We start from the raw sequence: 22,657 nt of genomic DNA, 5'->3' as shown, positions 1-22,657 counted from the left end.
CTAAAAGTTAAAAACCTTAAGTAGTTTAAACCTGCATTTGATTCTATCATGTTCCAGCTGTTGATTTTAATAACTTACATATTGCTGGTCAGCTTGATCTCAGATAAGTCATTTAATTTATCTCCAAAATAATTAGTGAATAAAGCTTTAAAATAAAAGGTACATGGTATTATATTTTCATCCAAAACATAATGGAGTAAAATAGAAAAGTAGTATTACATGGAATTACTAAAAATAAGTTACTACAGTTACATTAAACTTGTACTTCAGTAAAGCACATGAGTAAGTCCTATCCATGATCTCATCCAATGGTATTGCGCATTGTGAGACATGTACCTGAGCCCCACCTGGGTTAGTGACACTCATGAAGTAAAAAATTTTTTTAATTTAAACATAAAGTAGAAAAAGAGGAAGTTTCTTACTATGACTTGTGTTCTTAGGTGAACATATAAAATACATGGTGACAACATATTTGCCTGCTATTGTATATGAACACCAGTCTTAAATAATGTTTTGTTGATGGCCAGGACTAATGCTGTCTTTAAAGCTGGTATAAAAATTCTCTAAAGGTGAATTAGTGAGCTTTACGGTGGCCCTGAGCATTCAAGTGCTCTTCCATTTAAATAAAGAAAGGCAAAAAAAACCCCAGCAAATATAAAAGTTCAGCAAAAGCATGCCAGGGGCGCCACCATTTTTGCTACTGTACCTTTGCACTGTCCACTTTCTGCTGTGACAAAACAAATTTCCCACATGTGGGACTAATAAAGGTTATCTTATCTTATCTTATCTTATCCTATCCTATGAGGGGCACTGGCCACCCCCCAATTCTGGGAGATAGCCAACTAGAAAGACGGTGTAATAACTTTAATAAACGCGAGCACAGGAGAGAGGGAGACACCCTACAATGAGTTGAAACATTATTGTTATTTAAAACTGATTATTTCAGATTTCAAAATCTTATTTGGTTTTCATATGTGCCCATTTTCTGTGATAACAACAACAATTAGCAAGAAATTACCTAGACATATAATTCTTTTCTTGCAATAATTTTTGCCATATTTTTCAAGTAACCTATATCTGACAACAGCATAATAAAATTGGTAATTATTTTTTGGGTGTGCCCCAGCAATATTTTTAGTGGCCCCTACATGGCCACCCCTCTGAAAAAAATCTGGAGGCGCTCCTGACCCAAACAAAACACCATCACGTGTTAGTGAGGTTGAAAAGGTCAAAGTCTAAGGCACACATAATCTTTTTTATTAAAACCTGTAATGACCAGTTGAGCGTTCAGACACAGACTCTAATTTCATTTCACTTCATTTTATGCTATCGGTTAATAAGGTTAAAAGTACTATTTCGGTGCCGGTTTGCGCTTATTTTGGCTGTAGCTAAGTAAGCACCTGCCTGGGCGCCTTAGTGTCACCCCCGGAACCTGAAGGTAGTCTATAGATTATAGAAAACCAAGTTCAGTCTCCCTTTTATTTACTGTGACAAACACGAGCGACCTATCACAAAGTGTAAATCTACAGCTTGTTTAGGATCAAATAGCATCTCTCAACAATGAAACTCAGCTGCAGCATCGTGGGACAAAGCCCTGTCACATAGCCGATGGGTCTATTTGGAGATGCCTCGGATAAAGACAACTTTAGGGACCTGATTTGTCGGGTATCATCGTGCATTTGTCTCAGATTACTTACACTCGTGTCAAAGACACTTCAAGAAGTCTCTTTCCCTCCAGATTTTGGGGAGGATGAGCGATCCGTGAGCAGGAAGGCAGATGTTTTATTCAGTAGGTAAGCGATAAGAGGGGGGAAGTGTGATTATGATAGCGATCGGCCAAGCATCGATGGCCAAGCATCGATAGGCAACCATCCGAGGAACGCGACACCCTGCAGCGCATCGATCGGGCTCCGGTAACCGGAGCCGCCGCCGCAGTTTGTTTTCAAGCAGAGCCGCGATCCGGGTGTCATAGCCGCCAGGCCAGGTGGAGAGGAATAGGGAGGGAATGAGAAGGAGAGTATCAGCTCCGTAAATACATAAACACTGCCTTCACTCATCTCTTAAGTGAGGAATGACAGTAAGTGCAGCCAAAACAGCGGGGATCAGGTGTATCTCTCTGCTGTTTACAAACATGCTCTACTGTACCTGAGTAAAGTGGTATAGATATGTTAACCCTGCAACAGTGGACATCTGAACACAGTAAGACTGCTACAAATGAAATATATATATAGGATTATAGTATTGTTAAACACAATACTATAAATGAAACTACACTAAAAAATACTGCAAATATAAATACAGTAAAATAAACTGCAGTAACGTGCAGTTGCCAGCAAAGTTACTGTAAAATTAATTCACAGTAGGTGCTGCAATTTTATTTATAAAACATTTAGGCTACTGTAAGTTTAACTACAGAAAAGCATGAAATTATAAGCATTGAGCATTAAATTTACAGTAACTTTGCAGTTAACTTCATTTACAGTAGCTTTTCTGTAAGTAAAATTACAGCAAATTACTATCAAATCCACTTACAGCAACTTTACTGTAAATGCAGTTACAAAAAAATGTTTACAGTCAAATTACTGTAAACACTTTTTACAGTAATTTACTGTAAATTCTACAGCAACCTGTTTACATTCTGATCATGTTTTATAATGAAAGTACTATTTTCATTTTAATGAGACATTCATTCTGACAATAAAAGCACATTCATCCTTATTTTCCCTGCGGCGTAGCTATTTATAGCTCTAAGTATTTTTTTTAAATAATTGTTATTAAATACATGCATATATATTTAAATGCACTAATTTTATTTTATATCACATTAACTGTTTAATTAAGTTTTACTTATAGTGTGAAACTTCACAACCCCAACAATCTAACATTTCCTCTACAAGTTTTGCTTGTGAATTCAAACTCTGATCTCCTGTCAATGCCAAATATCTTTAGCTGTAGAAACACAACTCATGGTGTAATAGCTAGCTTGAATTGTACGTTGTTCGTTTTTCTGGAGTTCCTACAACATGGAAACGAATCGGTTTGTTTGTTTTGGTCAAAATGTTTTGAATTAAATTAGGTTTGTGTATTTTTCTGCTTCAGAAATGTGACGATGTGACAGTATAACCCAATAAACAAGCGAATGTTCAGGATGTTCTCTGCACTCCTTTAGGTGACGTTACCTGATGGTCATGTAGGAAAGTTTTCTTGACATTGCAGGAACATTCACTTTTGCTAAAAAATTACAGTTTGGAGGACTTTACAGAAATCCTTCCTGGACTTTCAGCGTCACCATTCGGGTTAATACTCACTGCTCTTACCTGTTGCCATGTATTATTTCAGCTAGGCAGGCACAGCAGGCCGATACAGATGCATGATTATTTCAAATAACTTACAATTTGAAGGATAGACAATGTGGATATGTTATTTCTTCCAGGGTTCACAGTGGTGATTATCCATGTCCCCTCACAGATGGGTTTGAATTCACCAAACTGGCCAGCTGCTTCAGCTTCCTTCCACAGGCCAAAGACATGTTATTTAGCTGGTGACTTTATATTGCCTAGAAGTATGAATGTGAGTGGTCTGCCTCTCCATGCCAGCCCTGTAATAGATGTTAGCTGGATGTTATTGTTGTTTATTTAACTGTTTATTTGACTACATTAAAGAATACCTAACTCTTTATAGTCTTGTAATTCTTCAACACACTTGTCTCAGGGCATTTAATGGATGTGACACCATCTGTAGATGCAGATGTCATTCATCCCTGCTGTCTTTGAGTTCTTAGACTTTTTGAGATTCCTTTAAAGGAAGAATTGTCCAAGTTAAACTCTGGAGAGGGAAGACTAGCTTCACACTGATTGCACAATGTGAAAAAAATACAGGGGCCCCACGTTGACAGTCTAGTTTTTCCAGCACACTGACTGTGAGATTAATACAGATAGGCCAAACAGCTTTACCTGGATGTAATTTGTTAGGCTTGTATTGCCATCTAGTGGGTTGCAGAGATAACACACAGAGGCCTTGTTTGGATTGTCTTAAGTTCCCTTTCACTTACACTGTACCCTCAAGACTGACACATTCATGTGTGGTACAAATAACACATGGATACAAGCCAGGAATCCTTTTTGTTTTGACTCTTTCATTTTGATCTTCAGTATTTGTTGTCACGGTCCTCTTGAACTTCAATTGCAAGTTTCACAATGCTCTGTTTTTAAGATTGCAAAACAAGTTCCAAATTAAGAACGGTTTCATTTTGTGTCCTTCGCTTTAAAGATTGTAGTCTGGCATTCATTACCATTGTATAATGCCTCCCACTTTGCCCTGTGAGGAGTACAGGGCCTACATTTCAGGACATGCCATTTGGACTCTCTTTAAAATCCTTCTGCTGCCCTTTGCTTAGCTGGCCTCCAGCCCAGACCTCTTAGTGAACACTTGTGTCTCACTCCCATTTGCAGATTTCACCCTCCTCCAGTCACATTCCCTGTCAGAGAGCAATGGAAGGAGATTTTAAGACACTTCAACAGCAACACTTGCTCTCTGTACCACTGAATTTTCTTTATAATCCATTCAAACAGTGGGTCATCCCCTATGGTCCGTACTGTTAATCTTAATCCCTGTTAGGATAACTGTTGCCTACCTCAAGATCCAGGCTACCACTTTGTTTCCTTGCTCGAAGTTCAGTTGTGTAATTCTCTTTGTTTGTCTTCTATTCAACCAAGTGGGGAGGCTGAGGCTTTCAGACGCTGCCTCGGGACTGTATGCTTTACCAAGTGCTGGATCTCTGATGTAAGATGTAGTAGAAGTGCAGTCTGTTTACATAATAACCTCACTCCAAACCCAGAGACAGTGAGATAAGTGAAATACAGCCAGGTTCACCATGCACACCCTCTTTTGTCTTCTGCTCTGTGTTTTTTCAGTAGCCCGTGACCCTTTTCTTCTTATGCTTTCTCCAGCTCTGAACACCTATTGTTGCCCCTTTGCTCCAAGCCTTGGGGAGGCGTCTTTGCTGCTGTCCAGCAGGTTTTCTGTCAGACTGCCATCTGTGGGTTATGTTGACCGACTGACGTCAAGCTGTGGAAATAAAGCTGTGGTAAAGAGGAGGAGCAAAGGAGAAACCCTAGAATTACAGAGTGACTGCTTCTGATTCTTTATGGGCTACGTTCTGGGAACACAAGCAGCTTTTTGAGTCTGAGAAACTGCAAATCACACAAACACTTTCACACATGTTGAAGCAGGAACTTGCACGGGAACTGTTAATATTTGTAAAATTCCACAAGACGCAGGGCGCTGTTTGAGCTTCAGAGAGCACGGTTAACAGAGGGCATGTGGCCAAGAAAGAAATCATACCAAAAAGTTGCTCAGAGCAGTCAGCTGGTATGCCTGAGTGTGTGCGCGAGTGTGCGTGCATAGTGAGACTAAAGGCATATTGACTTTCTGGATGTTTATACATACCATGCTGGCGTAATGCATTCCTTTCACATCCTCTCTTCCACTTCTGTTTCCATCAGGAAGTAGAAGTGCTTTAACGCTGTGTAATATCTCAGTGCTGAAAACTGGGCCACGTGAGCCGTCAGACAGACATTTTTTCCATTCATTGTATTTTCTGACAACATAACGTAAGAGCTTTTAAAAGGTTAAGTGATTCAGCTTGGAATATTTATTTTTGCTTTGATTACTTTTTTAAATTCCAAAAGAATTACATATGAGATACCACAGAGAGACCCCAAAGCCACAGTAGCTATTTGAACTCTGAAGCCAGACAGCCAATAGGCTGAGGTGGAGAGCTTGGACATGATGCTGCCTTTATGTGGTATTGGAAAATAAAATTACATCGAATAATTTCTGCAAGACCCAGCTGGGGCTCAAGAGATAGAGCGTGTAGTCCAGTAATCTAATGCTAATGCATCTCTCGAAGTGTGAATGTCAGGTTAAAGGTGCTTAAACATAAAAAATAAATATGTTTTTGTAGTAAGAAACATGTGAGTATTCAAATAGAGAAAAAAATGCACTGTGTAATGTATACCTGTCTATTTAGTTCAACTATGGTGCTGTTATGGTTCCTGCATGAACCATAAAACAATTGCCATTTATGAAAAAGTATTTATAATTAGTTAAGACCAGATAAGATCAAATCTCTGATTATGGACATCACGAGCTAAAGGGAGTGGGCTCAAGTAGCTCTTGTTTTTCTTTAGATTTTTCATTCCTGAGCAATTTTTATGTCTTTATGGCTTTCTGGGAATACAAGACAACAAGAAGAGGAAGAACTACTTGTGGAGTAAAATGCATGCAGTCGTTCCTCAAGTTCTTATGTAAACATACTCACCCTTACCCTTTCTGTGGTGTAAGTTGCAGGTATGCTAAAAGACACAGTGAAGCCCATCATGTTAAAGGAAATGTTTGGTGTCATTATGAAAGAATGCTAAACAGGTAAACACTGCAAATAATTTTACTTAAATATTGTCAGAAAAACACAAGTAGCAAAAAGTAGTAGCAGTAAAGACTAGCATGCTGATACTGCTCATGGAGGTAAAGCTTGTGTAAAACAATGCTTGTCAAACAGTTCCACCTTGAACATGTATTTCTGAACAATTTCTGACTTTATGTATTTGTTACTTTTCTTATAATATTTTTTTACATTTCAATCTCTATCTTTTGAGTGAGTAAATAACTCAAATTTTGAGATATATAGTCAGTAATTTGAAAATTCCACATATGTAATTTGAAATGATGTGATGTTAACTGCAAATTTTGAGATGAAACTAACAATTTTTACTTATTTACATCGAAAATTTGAATGAATAAGTAGAAAATTCAAGTTAGGCTTCTCAACAAGTCAAGTCTGAGAACATGAGTAACTTGACACATGTATTGTGATATGTTGAGCTAAAACCCCCAAATTTTGAGATAATAACTTGAACTTTCGAGTCACAATTTTGAATTTCAAAATTTCAAGTTGTTCACAAATAAGTCAAAACTTGTGAAGATAATAATAACCCCAAGTTTTGATACAATAGCTCAAAATCTTATATATATAGGGGGAGAGAGAGAGAGAGAGAGAGAGAGAGAGAGAGAGTTGTTTTTTTAGGTCGCAGAAACAAGAATAAAAGCCATTAAAAGCCAGGGAAAAACCCATCCTCCTAAATGTGAATTATACGGAGAGGACTTGAACGCACCATGGGATTGCAGCCTACTTTGAAGCCGGCGGGTTGGGCCACACTCCAATGAATTTACACAGTCCTACCGAGAGACCGAGGGAACGAGAAAAGCCTGGCGCCTGCGTACGGCTTCGGTGTCCAGAAGCAGAGCGCTAAAGCAGCTGAAAGTGTGAGAGGAGACGTTCAGTTTTTAGCATAGTCGCGCCGGTTCTCGTTTCACCTCTTTAAATGGTAGAAACCACTGTGGGATAGTGATTGGAGTTGACAAGCCCGCTTCACTACTGTATCCCCCCTCCTTCGTCTCCTTCTCCTCCTCCTCCCCTCCCGCTCAACACACACAACCAGGAAATCGTCGAGGTGTGCTTCTTTTATCCCGCTTGTGGCTACCCCATTCGCGGGTGTCGATGCGGTTTTCTTCCCCTCTTTTTTTCCTAAGTTTTTAAAATATATATATATATATATTATTTTTATTCGGCTGGTTTGACTCTTCAAGCCGGGCTTCACCCCTGAAGTCAGCCAAAGTTGCCTGCGAGGAGAGGATCTCCACTCTGGCCGAACAATGAGGTGGGTAAAGCGGCTCAAATCCCTTCATCTTCATTGTGTTTCCAGGCTACATTTTGTGTTTCGGCTAATACTTTTCCAAGTAGACGACCTTTATTCTGACGTGGTAGAGCCTGCTCCACGGTGCTTGTCCGCTCGCTTAATCGCTACAGCAGGTGTTCCCAACGCGTTCACTTCTATTTCTCATTCAGAAGCAACTCTTGCGTTTAGTTGTTTTGGTGTCCTTTCAACCACACATGATACTGTGTAGCAGAATTGCCGTAATGCTGAGTGTCCGGTCCCACCTGTTCAAGTGCTTTCAAGAAATACTGGCTGAGAGTTAACTTAGCAGGTCGGATGACAAGAAGATACTTTTTGTATCAGCTTTTTGAGACACTCATTAGTGACCATTTGTTTAGCTACCGTAAGATTTCCTCTGGCAGTGTCGTTTGAGTAATTAAAATCCCCAGAACAATAAAACCTCCGCAGTGTAACCGAAGATCAGAGATCAGCTTAATATTTAGAGCATGAAAAGGGATTGCTCGCAGACAGCAACAGCAAGGTGTGTTTGTGCTCTTCCAGCTGCACAATAACCACCCTGGTCACCTTGTTGTTTATTTCATGTCATGCAGTCCACAGACATGCATTACACTAATTCTTGGTGGACAGTTTTTCCCCCCCTCTGGCAGTTGAAGAGATATTTGCAGCAGGAACAAAATGGAAAGCTCATGTCCACAAATTCCACCGTCCTGTTACAGCCTGTGCAGTTGGCAATTACACGCTTTGAAGCCACCACTCCTGCCTGGCTGGAGCTTCTCTGGGCTCACTTATTTATTTATTTTTTTTGTATACCCCCTTCTTCCTCTCCAACTCTTTCACATTTTAAACGGTTATGGAGCCCTTATGTCAACGAACACCTTTGGTACTTAGAAAGCCAAGGAGTTTAGAGTTAAATATGTGTGGTGGTGCAGGCTGATAACCTGAGTGACTAGTTTTTCTTTTCTTTTCTTTTTTTATCTCAAACCTATTGCGCTGCCCTTTCTGTAACAATATCTTTCAGCTCAGGCGCATGGGTTGGTCCGGGTTTTGTATTTGTTGTGCACATATTTCTGCATGCTGACTTTGATTACAGCAGGAACGGGAGGTGACCGAGCTGCCCGAGATCCTGCCACAGGTTATGCATAAAACATACCCTTCTAATAAGGCCATTATTTAAGGTAACAGCAACAATAAGCAAAGATTACTGTGTTTACTTACTCGATGTAATGACATTCGGCCAACAAAGCATTACAAACTAGAACTTGCAAATCAACCAGCATATACCTACCTTGCTACTTTCTATGTGTAATACAATATTACCCCTCATAAGATAATTACGCTGCTTTATTATCAATAACTCCAGCCAGACTTTAAAAAAAAGTACTTCACTATCCAAAAACTAGGTCAGCAAAGACACAGTTAAAAACACACACACAGTGTGTAAGCAAAGAGCATTTTTTTGCCCATGTGCAGGTTGTGTCTTGCCCCTCAGAGAAGTTGGAAGGTTGCATGTGGCTTAATGAATGCAGTTGTCTAACTCTAAACGATCATGCTTTGGCTAGCCCTCCATTGTGGCCCAAACAGTTCGCGTCACCTTGTATAATAGATAAAGGCTGGTATGCAGCCCCACTCATGTTCATTGTCACTTATCCCTGTGGAATGTAAATGTTGACACAGAAGTGCACCCCGTTGGTCAAAAGTTCAGGAACTGACCCAGTTGGTTAAGTAAAGCATCCCAACTTGGGGCTGCCTTTAAATGTGCAACCCGTAGAAACGCCCTGCTGTTCTTCTCATGAAACATTAGCACCGTTTCCCGTTAGACCAGGGATGGTAAAGTCATTGTGGGCCACATACAGCCCAGTTTGATCTTATATGGGCTTGACCAGTGAAACTACATGATAAATGTGTGAAATTTAAGACCGGTTATAATGCACAGACTCTGCTGTAAGGATCAAATATAATTTGCTTTTACTGTGGAATCTCAATAATAGGAACTTTCCTGGTATTTGTTTGCTTATCGCTTAGGTAATTATTTTGCGGTAGTATGCATGGTAGTGGGTGTGGACAGTCTTTAATAGATAGGAAAAGCTGTAAAACCTATGAAAACACAGTTAAGTTCAAAACATACGCGCTCCTTCACATTTCCAGTGGGCCAGATTTGAGTCTTTAGTGGGGCCGATTCTGGCCCCTGAGCTTTAAGTTTGCCTAATGTCTGCACTCCAGTTGAGATTCAGTTATAAACCCGTTGCAGTCAAAGCACGCTTTCATGACGCCACTTCTACAGCACAAACAAAAGAATACGGTGTTGTATGGCTCTAGATGTTTACTGGTAGCTTTGCCGTTGCTTTTTTAGCATGTCAATGTGAAGCAGCAGTTGGTCTTTAAATAAAATGGCCTTAAAATGTCCTGACCTCTAAAACCCTGAGGGTTTTACTGAGGTTCCTTTCTCAAAGTGAGAAGTAAAGTAAAGCTAACACTTGTGAGGCTTTTATCTGAGGTGTAACTATTATAGATGATGCTACTTTGGCAAAGTAAATGAGGATGGAACATAAATAAATTCGATTTTTTTCCTTGCTTTATTTTGTTGTTGTTGTATTTTATAGCATATAACCCCTTTGAAAACATGCTGAGGTAGATAATTAACTCCAGAGATCCATGAATCAACATATGGATATTATCAGTGCAAAGACTGATGCTGCTGAAATGAAACTGAGCAAAGTTACAGAGGTTTTCGTGAAGACGGCGCCAGGCGTTTTGCAGTGTGACACATTTTGGCACAGTGGCTACTATGTTGTGCTTTTTAGATTAAATGTAGGGTTGCTGATGTCACTCAACATGATACAAGTTGCCTGTTTTGATTGGCAAGAACCTTTCCAAGAAGACAAGTCCTTGATGTAGATGTTACAAAAACATAGTTATGTGTTTCCAGTGGAAAAGGTGTGACTGGTTGCACTGGTTTTTAATTTTTACATCAGTGGAAATGGGCCTTTTCCTCCTCTGAGCTCCACTGAACTGACTTTAAGGGTTGATCTGTTGGTGTGAATGCAAATTTCTTCAAGTTTATGTCGCTATATTCAGTGTTTCCTTATGTTTTTTTTTTTTGTTTTTTTTTTGTATCTGCACACAGTGAACAATCGCTGTACTGATTGCCCGCACTTGAAACTGTCTTAGGTTACTCAGAAAGTGCATCTATCTGCATGATGATTCACGTTATTATCGGAGAGGTGACTCCCGTCTCTCGCTGTGACTCACTGACTGAATCTTTAGCTAAAAAAACTTTGTCCCATGTGAGACTGGCAGTGTAGCTGCCTCAGGCTCAAGAAGTAACACACAAGGAGCGATCATAAACGCAGACAGGTGTAATGTGTCTGCTTAACATAATGTTTACAGTCTAATGGGTTTCCTGTGCCCTTTTTAGAAACGGTGCATGTGTGAAAGTGATGCCAAGCTCAATGTGTCTCTGTGCTCTTGCACAAGCTTATTATTGATCAGCCTTAAAAGCAGTGAACTGGCCTCCCTCCGCCAGCCCTTCTTCTGTGTCTCGAGAAATTTTCTTTTCCTTGTTCTGGCACTTACTTGGAAGGAATGCAGCTCTAACCGTGATTTATGTAGTTTTGCTGTTGTATCATCTGCCACAATTAAATGTTCAACCTCTTGACCCTCGTGTACTAAGAGTGGCTGTTATTTAGGCATTTAGCAACACGATTGCATACGGCCATGTAAGGATATCATGATGAAACTCTGGGGTTGCGACGTTATTGCCATGGTGTTGTGTAATGTTCATGTAGGGATGCTAAATAGTTTTCTTTTTTTTTTCTCTTTTCATGTCTTCACTTGTTCTCCTAATTCCTTTGCGCAGTTGGATTTTTCTTTTCAAGGCTTATAACAGTGGCAGTTTACTTTTAAGCCATGTGGAGTCTTTGCTGCACACAATTATAAGTGTGAGGTAAAGGATCAGTCTGCATTTTTATTTATTTATTTATTTTTGTTAGCTGACAGGAAAATTGCGATTCGCTTTCTTTTGCAAACTGTGCCCAAATACTTCCTCCTTCCAAAAAAAAAAACCTGATTACACTTTCTTAATGTGAACATTAACGAAATTAGTTTTTTCCACCCGTAGACCTCCATGTATCCTCACTCAACCCTCTGCCCAGAAGTAATTGGGATGTGCTTGTGGGAATGGTTATCTGTAATAGATTAAGAATAATGTCTTCAATTCACACGTCATAAAGGCTCGCGCGTTGATCTGCGCGTTGAAAGATTCGTCGGTGTGTTGCCGTACGGTCGGGGTGACGGTGTGTCGAAATGATCACAAAGCTTGCGTGCTTCGTCGCTGAGCTCCCTCCATTATTAAAACGGCCCCGTCTAGTCGCATTTTGTTTCCCGAAACATCCAATCACAGCTCACCCCCACCCTGAACCAATTTACCCCTCCTGCCACCTCTCGTACTCATAAATAGGCCATTATGCCGGCCAGCCTCTTGGATTAGGCACTTTGCTGCAAGAGTTGCCCAACATACAATATCCTCTATTGTATACTTGGTGACAGATCCAGTTTCCTAGGTAGTAGTTCATATTGCTTGTCTATAATTGTGCCTCTAGGTTATTGTTTGTTTTTTTTTAATTTTTAAACTCTATGATCACTTATCTGTAAGTTAACCATTGCTGGTGATTTTTCACCGTTATGAAATAGTTTTTCAGTGAACTTTGTGTCATAAAACCTGAGACTAAAGACAGCAAACAGAAACCCTAATGAGGCTGAGCTGTGTATCAACTTTTGATATATACAAAAATATACGTATAAGTCTAAGAATGTGGGATAGGTTGATAACCAGTTATACAAGCATATCTCATTAGTCTGTGTCGTTTGTAGGAGTCGTGTATCTGGACGTTATCTGTGTGTTTGTTAAGGTTTTATGTGGATTTGTTGGTTTACTCAGAGTTTAGCGGTTGGTCACATGATTAGGGACTGTGTTACTGATTGCTAATATTAGGCAACCATTGACGTGGAGGGAAGTTGAATTATTTAATAACTCTGTGATCCCTGTGATAAAATTTCACCAATAAGTTGGTTTATTAAGCATAAACATGGCTTGTTTTGCACATCCTCTTTCTTCTGTTTAGCATCTTTCTTTCCTTTTGCCTGTGTCTCCTGCTTCTACACAGCGCTGGTACTACAATGAGTAATACCTTGAGGTTATGCTTTAACTTTAGTTGATGAGGTTCACTGACTTGTTTAAAATAAAAAAAGACTGAGAGTGAAAGCGCTGGTATTCAAAGCCACAGGACTCGTTTTGAGATAAACGGTAATTTCACTTTGAGGAACGCAGAAATGTGTGTGAGACACAAAGTCAGCGGTCAACACGGTAAAATGTTAACAATGAGGAAAATCTCAAATTTGTCCTAATGTTGTGTGCTTTGTGATGATAATTTGAGCTGTGTGTATTGGCTGTAGATGCCAACTGTTGAGAAGTGTATGCTCAACTAGAAGAAGGAAATGGGTGATTGCATGTGTGTTTTGCGACATTATTGTGCCTGTTTACATAACGATGACGAGGGAAATGCGAGTTAATAATTGCCACTACTAAGTGGACGTTCGTCTTTGAAGAAATCTGTATTACTGCCTCAGTGATGGGTAGTCTGGAGGTAAATAAACATAAACATAGCATTCTTGTAAATTTGTTTGAAGTGGATAAATCTTTTATTTTTATCAGTCTTTTTGAATAAAAATGCTCAGAATTTTTTCTTGTGGCTTTGACATTCACCTGACCGTTCAATCCAGTATGGAGAGACGTACTCTCATTAATAACAGTGGCATGGTTGTTGGCCAAGCCACTCAGGTCTTACTGATAAAGCTATTGCTTTGTTTAAGGTAAACAGGAAGTAGGAATTTTTTTTTTTTTTAGACCAAGTAAACATTAGGCGTTGTGTCAGCCGGTATTGGTGTTTTGTAAGTTTTACGGTGTTTCGCTATAACTAATATAGACCTGCAGCTGTCAGTTAGCCAGTGATCAGAAAACGCTGTTTGCCCACCCGCAGCGTTTTTCCTCTCCATAGGCCGGAGACTGTAAACACTAAGGTGTTGGGTCTCCATCTACGACCTTGTTTAAGATAAGACTTCTCAAAGCATTTTGAGCTGTTATGATCCTGGGGAGAAGTTTCTCTTCCAGGGCAGCAGGATTAGATTTCACATGTATGTAAATAATATCCTTAGCTTAACTGTGTCAAGAATGAGGTCAGAATTGTGATAACAAACTTCCTGTGCATTTGGATCTGTGCCATTTCTAACTGCAGATTTTAGCTTTTATCAGTATATACCTCTACTGCTTTGATACTTTCATTCTGTTTCCTAAATCTGTTCACGTAACTCTCCATGACAGGAAACAATTGTTAGGATTATTCCCTTTGGTTAATTTTCAGGAAAAAGAAAATTGAAAAGTTCCTTGTTTTAGGAACTCAAAAAAGTGGAAATTAGACCTTGGAATGGAGGATCACTCTGACCACGGCCGGTTGGAGGACTTGTTCCACTTCTCTAAACTACAGAGCAGAACAACAACTGCAGTCCAGCTGATTTCACTGCCCTGCTTTTTATTTGTCGCAAATTAAATATTTCCAGAGAAGAAACTCTAAACTAAAACACGTGCTATAACACAGTATGTGCACAGTAGCTGTTGCACAGTGACTGAATGAAGCTAAAGACTCGACACAGCCTCCGGTCTCCTCTGCAGCGGCCCGGTCTAGTGACATCATACGAGCTGATGGAGAGCCTGCCGCTAACACTGGAGTAAAACCATAGATCACTTTGGGCAGAAAGGCTGCAGCGGTATATTGTATGGTCAGCAGTGCTAATGGGCATAAAGATGCAGTGGGTTCATCAGAGGGTCCACAGCTTAATGGAGCATAATGGACAACACTTGGTATAAAACAGCTTTATGTTGTCAGCCATTTTTAACGTTCCCATCTGAGGTCCTCAGATCATAAGTTCACTTATCAGGAATGATGGCGATTGCCGATTGACAGTTGTATTGGAAAGAACAGCCTCAGAGGAGAGCCAGTTACATGCATCTGTTAAGCACTGGGTTATATAATTAGTAGGCATCATTTATACATTAACACTGGAGAGTTTGACCTGGGTTTGTCTGAAGCTTTGTAACAGAAGGTTTACTTAAAGTCAACTCATGTTTCACTTTTTCTGTTGAGGACTGAGCTGCTTTCTGCATCGAACATCTTTTTGCACATGACCGTGATGTGCATAATCTAGTCTAATGAGACAGTTTGTATTTTTTTTGTTGTGCTTGCTGTTCTGGTTGCACTGTGAAACTGAGTATTTCCCTTTCTGTATCTCTTCAGTGTGTTGAGTCCTGAATTGTAAAAGTTTGAGCTTTGCGTGTCTAAAAAGACTTTCCTTTAGTTAAAGGGTCACGTGTTAAAAATGTTTATTGCCTGGTGTTCAGGGCAATAAACATTCTGTTTGTTGCCCTGAACACTTTGCAGAGGCAAAGCAATTGAAAACAACCGAAAAGAAAAAAGCTTGGCTTGTCCAAAGTGAGGATAATCCAAGTAAGCATTTCTGGCAAGTAACATAAGGTCAAAAGCTATGGACGGAATGCCATTGAGAAGCAGGAAGTGTGACTTAGGTGTTGCCTCCTTCCTTTTTGCCCAAAGTTGACAAAAAGAGACATCTCCTCTTAATTTCAGAGGAAAGGAGCATTACAAGTCAGGGCGGCTGAGTAAAGAGTTTGGATCAGCAGGGGATTGTTCTCCTTCAGAGAGCGAGCCGTGCCTCCTTCTTGGCCTGAGTCGAGGAGGATATGCTCCAACCTGTAAAAGGAATTGAGCTCAGAGAGGAGGACAGAGGTGAGATGGTTCCAAATATGGGCATTAAAAGTGTGCCAGTCCTGTCCCCCACAGCGCACACAAACGCACCACACGTGCAGGCCGCGCCACCTCTGAATCAGCGGGGATTCGTATCCACTCTTGACGTCATTGGACAACAAAGTGAACGTTTTTGGCCAAAGAAGTTTTTCCACAGCGCCCGAGAGTGGATGCTCAGCAAAAGATGAGTCAGCAGGCAAAGAATGCTCAGGCGTTTGACTCCATTCAGACGAAGAATAGTTTAAGAATAGTTTGATTCTAGATGTTTCTGTGTTGCTGATTCATGGAGGCGGAAAGCAGTAGCCTGCAGCATGTATGTGTGTCTGTCTGTACCTTCAGCAGCATGCTAGGACTTGTGTGTGAAGAACCAGACGTAAAAGGGTAAAAAAACAGTGAAGCAAGAAGAGCAGTAGATTGCTTTAATTGTTCCCTATAAACGCATTATCATAAACAAATGGGAAAATGAGTCTTTTAATCGTTTTAAAGGAGACTGATGGTAATAGCAGGACTTCGAAATGTAGCCGATTCCTTCCTTTAAAAGCGTAGTGCTATATTAAGTTTGTTCTGCTTTACTCTGCGTTTTTACAAACATGTCAAATAATCGTTGTTCATCCCCCAAAATTCCTTCCTGTGTCTTACAAACGCAAAGATCATCACTCTAATCCTCAGAAATGGCCTCTCGTTTTCGTTTGTGTTCCTCGTCCACCCGATAAGCTGAAGAAGCCACACCGGAGGGAAGTACTCGGACTGTGAACATCGAGCTACATATTAACATTTATGGCGCAGCTGTGTCTATCTCACGGCAGAAAGTTTGAAAGCTTATCTTGTAGGTTTGGGAGAGTCCCTAAGCACTTCTCACAGGATGTATCACATTAACTCAGAGGTTTGCTTCAGAGTCATGTGCGTCCAGCTGAACGTCGCTGGCAGCCGTATATATGGGCCACGAGTGACGTGAGGTCAGTGTACGCTCAAATGGATAAGGCTGAGCATCAATGGGCTTTTGTGTGGGCTCGCAGTGTCCGAGTTGGCATCGGGGGTCAAGTCGTTGTGTGTAAGCCAAAAGCTCAGACTTCAGATTGCTTGAAAGTGTTTTTGTGTGTGTGTGTGTCTTCTAGTGCTTCCTCAATATATGATAACGCAAGCAAATGTCCTTAATTTGGACATCTCAGGCACATCTGTACAGGCTTACATTTTGTTTGCAAGATGTGGCCAATCAGAAGTAAGCTGGCTCAAAACACAAGAGAATCATGCAAAGTTAGTCTAGAGTCCAAAACAAGAGGAAGTTAATATGAGAGTAATAGTCTTTTTAAATCCCAGTTTTGTAATTGAGTGACTTTAAAGAAACAATACAAGTTGCCCAGTTTCAGAATCTTTGATGCAGAAGGAGCATTCACGTGCCGGCACATGATGGGTTTCCCCACGGTGCTCCTTCACCATTAACAGTTCCTCTTCTCACTTCTGTCTGCAGCTGTGTGCCCATCTGGGCCATGACTTTCCCACCGTTACCCTTTGTAAAGCATTCAGGTGCTCTGGTGTGAAAGGGAAACTTTCACTCTTCATTTAGTAATGACTTATATATATATATAGATAGATAGATAGATAGATAGATAGATAGATAGATAGATAGATAATATAAATAAGGGGTGCAACGATACACAAAATTCACGGTTCGGTTCGATATTTTTTCAATACAAAAAAAAAATGTTCATGCCTTTTTAATTTGTCATTTATTACATTTTCACGGCAATTCCGCACCACATCTCTGTGTGTTCATCATTTGTTTGAAGCCAGCTCACCTCCTGCAGCTACTTTTCCGAGAATACGTGCTTCTTTTGTGGTTCGGACTCCTTCTGACATTTCTTTGGAGGTGGAGGAACATCACAGTAATTGCTTAAAGGAGCTTCTTCGACATCTTTAAGAGTTCTAAACAAATGTCTGTCCTCCTGAAAATCTTATGTACGCAAACACGCGTTGCAACTTCTTATCTTGTGCGCATTTTTTATTTTGACGGCGAATGCGCACCTGCGGACCACTTATGTGCAGCCCTGGTTATTTAGCTCGTCATATTGCAGCCACAGAAATTCTTTTGTCCATGAAACCATAAAGCTGCACTTTCTTTTTGCCTTATAGTCTGATTTGTCATAACTTTTCCGTTTTGTGGTAAGCTTTTCTTTGGCTGTCACTTCTTCACCCTGACCTGTCTTATTTGGCTCAGCAGAACTAAAATATATATCCTGCTGCTTTTACACACGCACTCACATAATGCTCAGCGATTCTCTGCGCGATCAACCTCTCACATGTTTAAGCTGTGGGAGAGTTCACTTGTCATGTTTGCATAGTAAGCTAACATTGATAAGACGATGTCAGAGGAATTGGTGCACAAATTATCATCACTCACAGATCAGTGCTGTCACTCTCTATACACAGTTCACGCGATTGCAAGGTGAAAGCAAAAAACAAGCGCAAATTCAAACGCGATTTAAATATGTCACATATTGACAGTGGCTCACCGACGCCAATGACATAATTACCCAGCTACATTTCCGAAAGAATGCAAAAGCATTGACATATATTTTTCCTTCCTGCGATAGCCCGATGGGCAGGGCAGAGATAGATTTTGGTAGCCCGACTGGAAAAAATTTTGCGAGCCCTGTATCTGATTGAGGAATCACTTATCTTTGGCAAAGAGAGTTTATTACAGAGAAATGTCTCTTTCCAAAATAAAAGCTATACTATCCGCTTCTTCTGGGCTATATTCTCAGCAGCATATTAAACATATCAGGTCCCCATAAGGAGAATCACGTGCTAACGGCTGTCTAAATGACTCTGGTAAAGTTAGTAGCGTGCTTGTTGTTTTTTGTCGGCTTCCACTTGTCTTTGCACTAGGATGATGTCGGAGTAAATGTGCAGTCATATTCGTTGTGTTCCCACTAGTGCTGTCAGCGTAAATCTCGTTGAAATGACGTTAACGCCACAACACGGCAAATCTCCGTTAACAAGCTACCGCGAATCGTCCTGAGCGTGGGGCTGGACGGCCAACACGTTAACGAGCTAACTGCACTAACCCACTAGCTCCCACCCATGTAATTGAGCATTGCGTGGCACATCCAACATACTGTTTTACTTTAGTCCATGACTCGCTGACCTTCAGGGTCATACGTCACATGAAAACCAAAATAGTTCCAAACGCCAGATCTGAATGAGGATGGGGGAGGTTCAATTTGCCATGTTGCAAGGAGAGCTTAACTTCTATCTCGCTAGCTTGCCCTGCACTCAGTGAATCTGCACTCGACTACTCCGCCTAGGCTGCACTGTCGAGTGCAGCTTGCCCTGCGCTCAGTGAATCTGCACTCGACTACTCCGCCTAGGCTGCACTGTCGAGTGCCGATCCACTGAGCGCTCAACACAAACAGCATCGTCAGAAGGAAAGTTGATAAAATAAATTACAAATGTTGTATTGTTCGATACATATGCGTACCGAACCGAAAGCACTGTATCGAACGGTTCAATATCGACACGAATATCGTTGCACCCCTAATATATATATATATATATATATATATATATATAAAACACCCAGCACGCCCCTGCGGGCGGTTTATCCTTCAAGCTCGGGTCCTCTACCAGAGGCCTGGGAGCTTGAGGGTCCTGCGCAGTATCTTAGCTGTTCCCAGGACTGCGCTCTTCTGGACAGAGATCTCCGATGTTGTTCCCGGGATCTGCTGGAGCCACTCGCCTAGCTTGGGAGTCACCGCACCTAGTGCTCCGATTACCACGGGGACCACCGTTACCTTCACCCTCCACATCCTCTCGAGCTCTTCTCTGAGCCCTTGGTATTTCTCCAGCTTCTCGTGTTCCTTCTTCCTGATATTGCTGTCATTCGGAACCGCTACATCGATCACTACGGCCGTCTTCTTCTGTTTGTCTACCACCACTATGTCCGGTTGGTTAGCCACCACCATTTTGTCCGTCTGTATCTGGAAGTCCCACAGGATCTTAGCTCGGTCATTCTCCACCACCCTTGGGGGCATCTCCCATTTTGACCTCGGGACTTCTAGGTTATACTCGGCACAGATGTTCCTGTACACTATGCCGGCCACTTGGTTATGGCGTTCCATGTATGCCTTGCCTGCTAGCATCTTGCACCCTGCTGTTATGTGCTGGATTGTCTCTGGGGCATCTTTACACAGCCTGCACCTGGGGTCTTGCCTGGTGTGATAGACCCCAGCCTCTATGGATCTTGTACTCAGCGCTTGTTCTTGTGCTGCCATGATTAGTGCCTCTGTGCTGTCTTTCAGTCCAGCTTTGTCCAGCCACTGGTAGGATTTCTGGATATCAGCCACCTCCTCTATCTGCCGGTGGTACATACCGTGCAGGGGCCTGTCCTTCCATGATGGTTCCTCGTCTCCCTCCTCTTTCTTGGGTTTCTGCTGCCTGAGGTATTCACTGAGCACTCGGTCAGTTGGGGCCATCTTCCCAATGTATTCTTGGATGTTCCTTGTCTCATCCTGGACTGTGGTGCTGACACTCACCAGTCCCCGGCCCCCTTCCTTCCGCTTAGCGTACAGCCTCAGGGTGCTGGACTTGGGGTGAAACCCTCCATGCATGGTCAGGAGCTTTCTTGTCTTTATGTCAGTGGCTTCTATCTCCTCCTTTGGCCAGCCTATTACCCCAGCAGGGTACCTGATCACGGGCAGGGCGTATGTGTTGATGGCCCGGATCTTGTTCTTACCATTCAGCTGACTCCTCAGGACTTGCCTGACCCTCTGCAGGTACTTGGTGGTTGCAGCCTTTCTAGCGGCCTCTTCATGGTTCCCATTTGCCTGCGGGATCCCCAGGTACTTGTAACTGTCCTCTATGTCTGCAATGTTGCCTTCTGGTAGTTCAATCCCCTCAGTTCTGACTACCTTCCCTCTCTTTGTTACCATCCGACTACACTTCTCCAGTCCGAACGACATTCCAATGTCATTGCTGTATAGCCTGGTAGTGTGGATCAGTGAATCGATGTCTCGTTCACTCTTGGCATACAGCTTGATGTCATCCATGTACAGGAGGTGGCTGACAACTGCTCCGTTCCGTAGTCGGTATCCGTAGCCAGTCTTGTTAATGATCTCACTGAGGGGGTTCAGGCCTATGCAGAACAGCAGTGGGGACAGAGCATCTCCTTGGTAGATCCCGCACTTGATGGTAACTTGTGCTATGGGCTTGGAGTTGGCCTCTAGTGTTGTACGCCACATCCCCATTGAGTTCCTGATGAAGGCTCTTAGGGTCCCATTGATCTTGTACAATTCTAGGCATTCCAGTATCCAGCTGTGGGGCATTGAGTCATAGGCCTTCTTGTAATCAATCCAGGCAGTGCACAGGTTGGTCAGTCTGGTCTTGCAGTCTCGGCTGATTGTTCTGTCTACCAGTAGCTGGTGTTTTGCACCTCTGGTATTCTTGCCAATTCCTTTCTGTGTCCCGCTCATGTATTGACCCATGTGCCTGTTCATCTTAGCCGATATGATGCCTGACAGGAGCTTCCATGTAGTACTGAGGCAGGTTATTGGTCGGTAGTTGGAGGGGACCGGTCCCTTCTTGGGGTCCTTGGGGATCAGGACTGTCCGGCCTTCAGTTAGCCATTCCGGGTGTCTCTCGTTAACTAGCAGCTGGTTCATTTGTGCTGCCAGACGCTCGTGGAGTGCAGTCAGCTTCTTCAGCCAGTAGGCGTGAACCATGTCGGGCCCTGGTGCTGTCCAACTCTTCATACTGGAGACCCTTTCTTGGATATCTGCCACTGTGATGGTTACTGGACCCTGTTCAGGGAGGTCGCTGTGGTCTGCCCTCAGATCCACTAGCCACTGAGCATTGCCGTTATGGGTTGCATCCTTCTCCCATATGCTCTTCCAGTATTGCTCCGTCTCCAGCCTTGGTGGTGCTGTTCTCTTATTGTTCCCTTGCCACTGAGAGTACACCTTTGCTGGTTCTGTGGAGAACAGCTGGTTTATTCTCCTGCCTTCTATCTCTCTGGTGTACCTCCTCAAGCGGCTGGCCAAGGCTGTGAGTCTTTGCTTGGCAGTTTCCAAGGCCTCAGGTATGGACAGCTTGCTGTATTTCTTAGGCACCTTATTTGTCGCACCTTTCTGCAACTCTGTTAGTTGGCTAACCTCCCTCCGTGCTACTTTGATCTTGCCCTCTAGCCTCCTTCTCCATGGAGGGTACTGCCCCTTGTGGCTGTTCAACTTGTAGCCAAGCATCTCACTGATCACTGCTGCCGTATTGTAGATCAGCTTGTTAGTGTCGGTAATCGTGGTTGTAGGTATTGCCCGTAGTGCTGCATTAACATCATCTAGCAGACCTTCTGAGGGTACTTCACGTAATCTTGGTAACCGGCTACGGGGGATCCAGGTTTCAAGCTTGGCCATGATCCTATTTTTCATTGTGGATGTTGGGTATCGAAGAATCCATAGGTCCCTCATCCTATTCATGTAGCCCCTTCCGCCGGGGTTACTTGCGTAGTAGCATTCCAACAACGCCCTGTTTTCGTCCCTTGCCCACCGATGCCTTCTTGTTCCAGTAGCCCACTTTTCGTCAGGGTGCCCTGGTTCCTCAACACCTGACGCGGACCTTGTTGATCCGGGCGACGTCTGAGCCGGCATGCCTTCATATTTATCTGTCTCGCTCATGTCTGCGGTAGGCTTGCTTAGCATAGGGGGTCTAGCCTTAGGACCCTTACTGGATACAGACGCCCCAGGCAGGAATCGAACTTGCGATCCTCTGTTCCAAAGGCGTGTAGTTTAACCACTACGCTATCATCTCATTAGATGATTAGAATGTGGTAGGATGGAGATATCTATCTATCTATCTATCTATCTATCTATCTATCTATCTATCTATCTATCTATCTATCTATCTATCTATCTATCTATCTATCTATCTATCTATCTATCTATCTATCTATCTATCTATCTATCTATCTATCTATCTATCTATCTATCTATCTATCTATCTATCTATCTATCTATCTATCTATCTATCTATCTATCTATCTATCTATCTATCTATCTATCT

At 42.1% G+C, this 22,657-nt stretch overlaps 1 protein-coding gene and 1 long non-coding RNA gene across 4 annotated transcripts in view; one reads left to right on the top strand and one right to left on the bottom strand.

Annotated features, from left to right (window-relative positions):
• Positions 1-3,944: 3,944 nt before the first annotated feature.
• Positions 3,945-5,512, bottom strand: LOC146693812 (uncharacterized). The gene is made up of 3 exons (XR_014923864.1): positions 5,449-5,512; positions 4,634-5,067; positions 3,945-4,477 (listed from the first exon to the last, which is right to left on the bottom strand). It is a non-coding gene; the product is annotated as an uncharacterized LOC146693812 (long non-coding RNA).
• Positions 5,513-7,197: 1,685 nt separating this feature from the next.
• The window catches only part of vaspb (vasodilator stimulated phosphoprotein b), a 37,138-nt gene continuing 21,678 nt past the window's right edge, over positions 7,198-22,657 (top strand). For 2 of the 3 annotated variants that reach the window (XM_085429738.1, XM_085429739.1), the window contains exon 1: positions 7,198-7,718. In XM_085429738.1, coding sequence (XP_085285864.1) covers positions 7,714-7,718 — 5 coding nt within the window. In that variant the 5' untranslated portion in view covers positions 7,198-7,713. The remainder of the gene's footprint in view (positions 7,719-22,657) is intronic. The other variant, XM_085429737.1, reaches the window with a different exon arrangement.

Source organism: Copadichromis virginalis, linkage group LG14 (genome assembly GCF_057382275.1).
Source record: "Copadichromis virginalis isolate Kocher_CV1m ecotype Utaka linkage group LG14, C_Virginalis_male_GT1.1, whole genome shotgun sequence".
NCBI classification, from domain to species: Eukaryota; Metazoa; Chordata; class Actinopteri; order Cichliformes; family Cichlidae; genus Copadichromis; species Copadichromis virginalis.
The sequence above is the reverse complement of the archived record's forward strand: the minus strand, read 5'-3'. Positions and strand labels throughout refer to the sequence as shown.